Below are 8935 nucleotides of genomic sequence, written 5' to 3'. Positions count from 1 at the left end.
CTGTTCCCAAGAGGAGAGGGTGCACCACACCATGCAAGGCCATATAGAAAAGCACCAGGGTCAGTCAGGAAGCAGAGGGAGCAAGGGGGAAATGGGACAAGAGCCTTTACTGTGGCTTTCATCGAAAATAATGGGCAAGACAGGGTAAGCAAGCTAGGCAGGTTTAGGATTGGCTACTTTGAACAATTTCAGCAGACTCGGGTATAGGAGTTGTGTCTAGTTGTCTGGTACGTGGTCCTGGGTTTATTAAGGGGGATTGTGGCCTGGAGTGTAAGAGCTCAATAAAGGATCCAGCTGGTAGTGTGGGCTTTAGATTGGTTTGCACACGAAACGTGCACTTGTATGCAAGCCCTTTATTAGCTCTAGAAATCTACTATCCCTGGGAGAGGTAGTCTCTCAAGGCTCAGCAATGCCCCAGATGTCGAAACATCAGGAACACTTGGTTGACACACCCCTAAATATACTTCTCCTGATTGGTTCTCTGTCTCACTAATGGCACTCTTGTCCCCATTACCCAACCAGAGACATGGCCCCCTCCTGCCCCAGTCCTCCATCTTTTCTTCCTGTGCCAGTATGCTACGATGCATGTCTGAGCTTCCTCTGAACACAGCTTAACACAATCACTCCTTCTGAGCTGAGATCCCCTGTTACTCCTTATTCTGCTGCAGCCTCACCTCCCATTTCTCCTCTCCAGAACATTACCTCCCTAAAAGATCATCGTCCCCTCATTCCCAAGTTTGAAATGCACTGCTTCTCCACACTCCTGAAAGGTTGGCATTCCAACAACTGGGTCTGGCATTTGGAGCAGGAAAACCAGAGTCCCCTTCAGTGCTACGCTCCCCCAACATTAGCCACTCAATCACCTCAAGCAGAGCAAACTTTTTCATCTCAGAATCATTGCTGAGCTGTTCCTTCCTCCTCATATGCCTAGTAGCTACCTGCCCAACTCCAGTGCATCCTTTAAGCTCTGATTTTTTTTTTTTTAATTTATTTAACTCTGACTAAAGTGAACACCACAGTAAAGTTTTTTAACACAGGGTCAATAAGCACTCATTCATTCTGCAAATATCTATATAATCCCATTTGTCAGTTGTTCTAGGCCCTTGTGCCATTCTGTATTTTTATAAACATGTATTTTACAAATATAAAATATTCCTCCTATCAGGGGCTTAACATCTATTGGGAAAAGGGATGAAAATAATGAACAAATAAGTAGTGCAAATATACATGAAATAGGCATGAAATAAGTGCTATGGCAGAAAATGAAATGGGAGAATGGATTGGACAGTCCTGGGGGCCAAAGAGTGGCCTTTGGGCAAACAGCTGCAGGAAGAAAATGAGTACAGTGTGAGCAGTAGAGAATCATCGAGGAAGCAGCGAGTACCATGGCTCTGAGGCTGGAGCACATCTGACGTTTTAGAGAAACAAAGTAGGACAGTGTGGATAAGGCAGTGTCGGGGGTGGGGTGTGGACTAAACAATGGCAGGTAGGAAATGAAGCTGAAGAGACGTAGAAGCTGCAAATATTGCAAGGTCCTAAGTCCATCATAGTTATCGATGCATTTAGAGCAGAAAAGTGACATGAACTGACACTCATTTTGGTGGGAGTGACTCTGGCTGCTCTGTGAGGAACTCTAGTACGTAGCATAGAAGAGAAGATACGAGAATAGAGGATACACGGATAATCAAGCCAAGAGATGACTGACTCAGACTTAGTCCCAAGTAAGAATGATGAATCTGGTGTGGAGAAATTGGGTTCCGGATACGTCTTGAAGGTGGAGTCAACAGTATTTGCAAATGCAGTGATGGAGTGCATGCAAGGCAGGAGCAAAGATAGCTCATGGGCTCTGCTCGGTAAGGGTCTCAGATGTCATAGGTGGCTCCACAGATATCATAGATGTCACGGATGTCCAAGAAGACCCCATGGATGTCATAGATGTCTATAGATGCCAATGATGATGTTCACGTGACTTACTCAGAATTCAAACTTAAAGAATCAAACTGCCAATGATGAAAATCACCAACCTTGAAAGAGAAGTATATTTTCAAGTGTATGTCAAACATTATTTTGGTTACTGTAAGTTTGAGGTGCCTCTGAGACATCCATGTGGAGATGACAAGTAGCAGGCAAGTGTCTGGAACTCAGAAGAGGGATCCATGTGGGAGACACAGAGGTTGGGGGCTTCCATATCAACATCCAATAATGGATGAATCTACAAAGAAGAGAAGAGGTCCACAGACACAGCCCTGGAACCCTCCAGCATCGAATGTTAGGGAGATGAGGTGTAAATGGTGAGAAAGCTGAGAATGAGTAGGAGCCAATGACCAGGAAATTGCAGACTCTAGTGTTGGTGGCCAAAGGAAGATGGGGCTTCACGGAGGAGAGGTTGGTCATTTGTTTCAAATGCTGGTAAGTCTGGTAAGATACAATCTGAGAAATGGCTATTTGAATGTAGCTAAGCGATATGACAGGAAAGCAGATCTGATCTTCTACTGGAGAAAAATCCCTTGACTAGAGAGAGTTCAAGAGAGAATGGGAAGAGAGGAGGCAGAATCTGTGAGTTGAAGGACTCTTTTGAGAAACACTGCACCAAATCTAGAAACAAGCAATGGGCCTGCACCAGAAAATGGTTGTACCCTGTAGACTTGCCAATTCTCCAGCATCTGCTCCTGTGTCTCTCAGGATACCATGTTCCCTGTTTGTATAGAGCTTTGCACCACTTGAACTAACTACATTTCCATAGCTCCACCTGCCACACTGTGAGCTCCACAAGGAAAAGGCTGAGTTTTATCAGACCTCCATCATTCTACTCTCTCCTGTTCAGCTGCACGCTGTCACAATTTGCAATTACCAGTCTGTTTCTGTCTTCATCCCCTGCAGTATTGGAAATCACAGGGCTCCTGCTCTGCTTTGCTCCCTCCTGAGGATCCAGTTCCCAGCACAGAGGAGGTCCCAGAGACCTGGGACTGAGTTCAGGGTCAACAGACGTGTGACTTTGGAAATTACCTAAGCTCTCTGAGAGCTAGTTTCCTGGTCTGTAAAATGGACAAAATAATAGATGCCAAAGATGATGTCAGTGTAGCTGGCCATAATTTTTCCACATTAGTCTCTGTGAATATTGAAGAGAATTGGGAATCAATCAATACATGCTACATGTGTTAGGTAACGAATAAGTAAAGCCTTAATTAATAAACATTTGATGAAAGAATGGAAGAGTGAATAAATGTTCATTTTACTTCATTGACCCTCCTTGCCTTCTCCCGGTCCCCCTCCTCACTGCCCTGCTCTAACCCCCTTCTTTCCTCTCCATAAGAAACACCAGAAGAAGTCCAAGTTACATGGCCCCACTGAAACCTCAGGCTGTTCAGGTACCACCCTTACTGTGGAGATGGACCAGGAGCTGCACTACGCTTCCCTCAACTTTCATGGGATGAATCCTTCTGAGGACACCTCCACCGAATACTCAGAGGTCAGGACCCAGTGAGGAACCCACAAAAGCATCGGGCTCAGGTAGAAGATTCACATCCTCTACAGGTCGGGGACCAAAGGCGGATTCTTGGAGATTTAACACCCCACAGGCAATGGGTTTATAGACATTATGTGAGTTTCCTGCTATATTGACATCATCTTAGACTTTGTAAGCAGAGAGTCATGGAATCAAATCTGTGCTCTTTCATTTGCTAAGTGTATGATGTCACACAAGCTCCTTAACCTTCCATGTCTCCATTTACTTCTCTGTGAAATAGGTACAAGAAGTCCTATCTCACAGGGATGCTGTGAGCATTAAATAAAGGTACACGTGGAAAACGCCAGTCCTTGTGCAGTGAGAGTTTGGTGCATACTAGTTCCTTCCCCCTTGAACAGAAGTCATTAGTGATATTTGATCCCTGGAACTATATCAGCAACATGTCTATCTCACTTGCTGCTCAAATCCCCACCATCTATTTCTTCACTGACTTGCCCTCCAACATCATCTCTCTCTACTCCTGAATCTTACCTTTCCATCCCACCTGTCCCCTACTAAGATTTCTGCTTTCTTTATGTGCTGCTACAGAGAAAATCACATATTAGCATTTGGGGAATTTTCTAAAACTCAGAGCTGACCATAGTCAAAATAGTTCCCTAGATCCCCAACCCACAAGAATAATTTGAAGCTTCTCAATGTGACATTCTAAGTCAGAGATGGTCAACCAGTACTAGCAAAGGGCCAGATAGTAAACATGTTCAGTTTTGCAAGCAATATGGTCTCAATTGCAACTATTTAATTCTGCCATTGTAGCACCAAAGCAGCCACAGACAATCTGAAAATGAATGATACGGACATGTTGCAACAAAATGCTATTTATCAAAACAGGCAGCCCACGGGCTGTGGTGTGCTGACCTCTATTCTATGTTGTTCTGAATCCCGCTCAGTCTACTCTTCCATTGCCACACCCTACACTCTATGGACGCCATTCTGATGCACTCCTCCCTGTCTGTCTGAATCCACATGCCCTCTCCAAGAAGGGCTGTCACCATGTCATCATCAGGCTACCATATTTTTATCCTTCCAAATGACCTCAGAGGTAGATGTCCAAATTGAGACGGCAGAAAGAAGAAGCTCACAATCATCCTCCTAAAAAGCCCAGTTAAAATGATAAAAATCAGTTTAAGAAAACCAGCCCCAAATTCATCAGCAGCACCCAAACCATGACGGGGGGTGAAAGCATTATGCCATAAGTTCATAATGCCCTTTAGATAAACAAATGGAAGATTCTAGTGTTGCTTAAAAAAAAATGCGTGGGTCAGGCACGGTGGCTAACGCCTGCAATCTCAACACTTTGGGAGGCCAAGCCCCGACCCCGCCAGGCTGTGCCTGCCTCTGCCTCCCCTGCCCATGAGAGTGGCGGGTGCCCCTCCAGGGTCCACCTCACCCAGCCCAGACCCCCAGGCGGCTCCGCCCCATAGATGGGAGGCAACTGCCCAGGGTGTAGGGGCAGTGAGGGCACTGCTGGCTGAGGGACCTGACCCATCCTGGGGAGGGAGGGTGAGTGTGTTGGGGAGGGGACAGCCCTGCAGGTGTCAGAGGTGGGGCTGGAGCAGCACGGGTTTCCTCTGGTTACAAACCACTCCTAGGTGCATACCCAACAGAAATACATACAAATGTTCTTCAAATATACACAAGAATGTTCATAGCAGTACTAATTGTAATGGCTGAAAATAATACCTACCCAATACCAATCAACAGTAACACAGATAAATAAATTATGGATTATTTCTGCAATGGAAGAAGCAAATAATGACTGCATACAACACGTATGAATCTTAGAAATATAATGTTGAGTGAAGGAACCCAGATACAAAAAGTACATACTATGTGATGTACTTGATATAAGGTTTAGAAACACTCATAACTAATCTTTGGTGTTCAAAGTCTAGATACTGGTGACCAGAGGGGCGGGGAGGTCAGGGGCTCCTTGTTAGTAACGACTAGAAGGGGGCATTAGGGAGTTCTGGGAGATTCTGGTAAGAATCTGTTCTTTGGGGGGTTTTTGTTTGTTTGTTTTTGAGACAGAATCTCTCTGTCACCCAGCCTGGAGTGCAGTGGTGCCATCATGACTCACTGCAGCCTTGACCTCCCTGGTTAAAGCCATCCTTCCACGGCAGCCTCCAGAGTAGCTGGGACTACAGGTGTGCACCATCACGCCTAACTAATTTTTTCAATTTTGTGTAGAGACATGGTTCTCCATGTTGGCCAGGCTGGCTTTGAACTCCTGGGCTCAAGCAATTCTCCTGCCTCAGCCTCCCAGAGTGCTGGAACTATAGGTGTGAGCCACTGCACCCAGCCTAGGATCTTTTTTTTTTTTTTGATCTGGCTACTAATTGCCCAGATGTCATCACTCTGTGAAAATTTTTTTAGTAAAACACTTGTGATGTGTTCCCTTTTCTACATGAATGTTACTCTTCAATCAAATTTACATTTATATTTTTATAAGATTATCCTTATTAGTATCTAGTTCTGATCTCCAAACCGTCAGCTTCCCCAGGTCAGGAACTGTACTATGTCCAGCCCTGTATTTTTAGAGCCCAGCCTTGGAACACAGCACATGAAGTGTACTCCAGTAAATCTTTGACATGACCTGAACTCCATCCAGGTGGGAACCACAAGGTTGGACTCTGATGAGGCCTCAAAAGTTACATTTCCAGCCCAGGCCTCTCTCCTAAGCTCTAATCTCCTATATTCTCCTGCACATCTCTCCCCGAATGACCTACAGACTCCATGCTTTCAATGCACCCCAAACTGGACTCATCTTTCCTTAAGTGTGGTTGTCTTCCAGGTTCCCCATCCAGAGGGGGAACTTTGAAATGACGTGAACTCAATCTAGGTGGGAACCACAAGGTTGGACTCTGATGAGGTGAGTTCAACTCTGATGAGGTGAGTTCAACTCTGATGAGGTGAGGACTCCCATCTACAGTCATGGCACTTGGTACTCAATGCCTGGGTGTCTTAGCTTGTTTGGGTTACTGTAGCCAACTACCATAAACTGGGTGGCTTATAAACAATAGAAATTTATTTCTCACAGTTCTAGAGGCTAGAAAGTCCAAGATCAAGGGGCCAGCAGATTCCATGTCTGATGAGGGCTCATTTTCTGATTCACAGACAATGCCTTCTCGCTGTGTTCTCACATGGCGGAAAGGCAGGGAAGGGAGCTCTCTGAGGTCACTTTTATAAGGGCACTAATCTTATTCATGGGGGCTCCACCCTCATGACCTAATCACCTACCAAAGGTCCCACCTTCAAATACCATCACACTGGCCATTAGGCTTCAACATATGAGTATGGGGGGACATAAGCATTCAGTCTATCTCATTGAGCAAGGACAGCATCACACCCCTGTGCCTGGTTCTAACCTGTCTAAAGACACAGTTTCTGGCCTACACTCATGGTTTCTTGTGAAACAGGCCTCCTGCCCTTCTCCAATCTCTCAGATCCCAATTTAGGTTCCTCTCTGCCTGTTCCTCTAAGAGATCACTGTTTGAACCACTTCCTGAATCTGATGAGTTTATACCTTGTCCTCCTCCTCCCTTCTCCCGGCTCCTTCTCCTCTGGGGACTGTGAGCTCCACTGGCCACAGCATGAAATACCTCAAGGCCCAAATACAAGGTCTTCTCCAGTATGAAACATCCTTCAACTTTGCACTACCCTGGGACAAATCTGAAACTCCCTCCTCCGGGATTCCACAGGTTCCCATTCATCTCTCGACCACAGCTATATCCCAGGATCTAGAATCTGTTAAAACTGTCTTAACGAAGGCAGCAATTAAAATTTTTACTTCCTTCACAGTGGCCAAAAATTAGAAGCAACCCAAATGTCCATCAACTAATGAAGGAATAAACAAAATCTGGTATATTCCCGCAATGCAATATCATTCAGTCATTAAAAAAAGGACCGAAGTACGGACACATGCTACAACGTGTATGAACTTCGAAAACATCACCCAAGTGAAAGAAGTCAGACATTAAAGATCACGTATCATATGATTCCATTGATATGAAATGTCTAGAATAGGAAGTATATTTCTGGAGGCAGAAAGTAGATTGGTGGTTGCCAGGGGCTTCGAGGAGGGCAGTGACTGCTTAGTGAGTACACGCTTTCCTTTTGGAGCAATGAAAATGTTTAGAACCAAATAGAGGTTGTGGTTACACAACATTGTGCGTGTACTAAATGCCACTGAGTTGTTCACTTTAATATGGTTCATTGTATGTAATACAAATTTTACTTCAATAAAACATAATAATAATAATTTAAGCTTTCAAGGCAGACCTCCAGGATCTGAACACCTGCCTCACCACTGAACCTCCTGCTACTTCCATTTGCTTATCTGTTCAATGGGGATAATAGCACCACTTAGTTCATTGGTTCATCCTGAGAATTCAATGAATCAATGCTTGACAGAGTGGCTGATGCATGCCAAGTCCCCAGCTCTTGGAGGCTGGTCAAAGTGAACTCAGCCCCCGGCCAAATTCTTCAAGGTAATGATTTGATTAACTAAACCACCTACAGGTTTCCAGCTATATCCTTGTGGCACCAGGCTTCCTACTTGCGCCCTGATTACATGGGTGACCCTCTGGTCATGGGGAAAAGTGATGTGCAAGATAGCAAAAGATAAGTATAAAGTCTATTTTTTTTTTTTTTTTTTTGAGATAGAGTTTTTCACTCTAGTTGCCCAGGCTAGCCTGCAATGGCGTGATCTCAGCTCACTGCAACCTCCGCCTCCCGGATTCAAGCAATTCTCCTGCCTCAGCCTCCCAAGTAGCTGGGATTACAGGCGCCCGCCACCACACTCAGCTAATTTTTTTGTATTTTTAGTAGAAACGGGGTTTCACTATGTTGGCCAGGCTGGTCTTGAACTCCTGACCTTGGACGATCCACCCACTCTGGCCTCTCAAAGTGCTAGGACTACAGGCGTGAGCCACCTCGCCCAGCCATATAAAGCCTATTTTAAGTCTCCATGGCCAGAGTTTTGTTTCACTTCTCCCTTTCCCTCTTCACCCATTCCTGTAAGTCACCAAGTTCCTGGCCTGTACGCTTCCCCTTACTCTCAGATCCAGGTCCCATCTTGACCTCTCTTCCCCAGAACATAACAAAAGCCTCTTCCCCAGCCTCTGGGCTCCAGTCTCACCCCACCCAGTCCATCACCAAAACCATCAGCAATGGGAGCTTTCTGATACTCACCTCTAACCCTGTATCTCTCTTTCTAAATATCCTCCCACACCTGCCCCTTTGCCTCAAGACGATGTTCTGACTCTAAGTGAGAGTTATTCAAGACTTTTCTCAGGCCAGGAACAGTGGCTCATGCCTGTAATCCCAGCACTTTGGGAGGCTGAGGCAGGAGGATTGCTTGAGGCCAGGAGTTAACACCAACCTGGACAACATAGAGAGACCCTGTTTCTA

General features: G+C 45.4%; 1 protein-coding gene across 2 annotated transcripts in view; it reads left to right on the top strand.

The window, feature by feature from the left end:
* CD33 (CD33 molecule) overlaps positions 1 to 3812 on the top strand; it is an 11193-nt gene extending 7381 nt beyond the window's left edge. For both annotated transcript variants that reach the window (XM_011965916.1, XM_011965915.1), the window contains one exon: positions 3314 to 3812. In XM_011965916.1, coding sequence (XP_011821306.1) covers positions 3314 to 3484 — 171 coding nt within the window. In that variant the 3' untranslated portion in view covers positions 3485 to 3812. The remainder of the gene's footprint in view (positions 1 to 3313) is intronic.
* The last annotated feature ends 5123 nt before the right edge of the window (positions 3813 to 8935 follow it).

The sequence above is a fragment of the Mandrillus leucophaeus genome, unplaced genomic scaffold (assembly GCF_000951045.1).
Source record: "Mandrillus leucophaeus isolate KB7577 unplaced genomic scaffold, Mleu.le_1.0 Scaffold74, whole genome shotgun sequence".
NCBI lineage: Eukaryota > Metazoa > Chordata > Mammalia > Primates > Cercopithecidae > Mandrillus > Mandrillus leucophaeus.
This window is presented reverse-complemented; position numbering and strand designations above follow the sequence as displayed.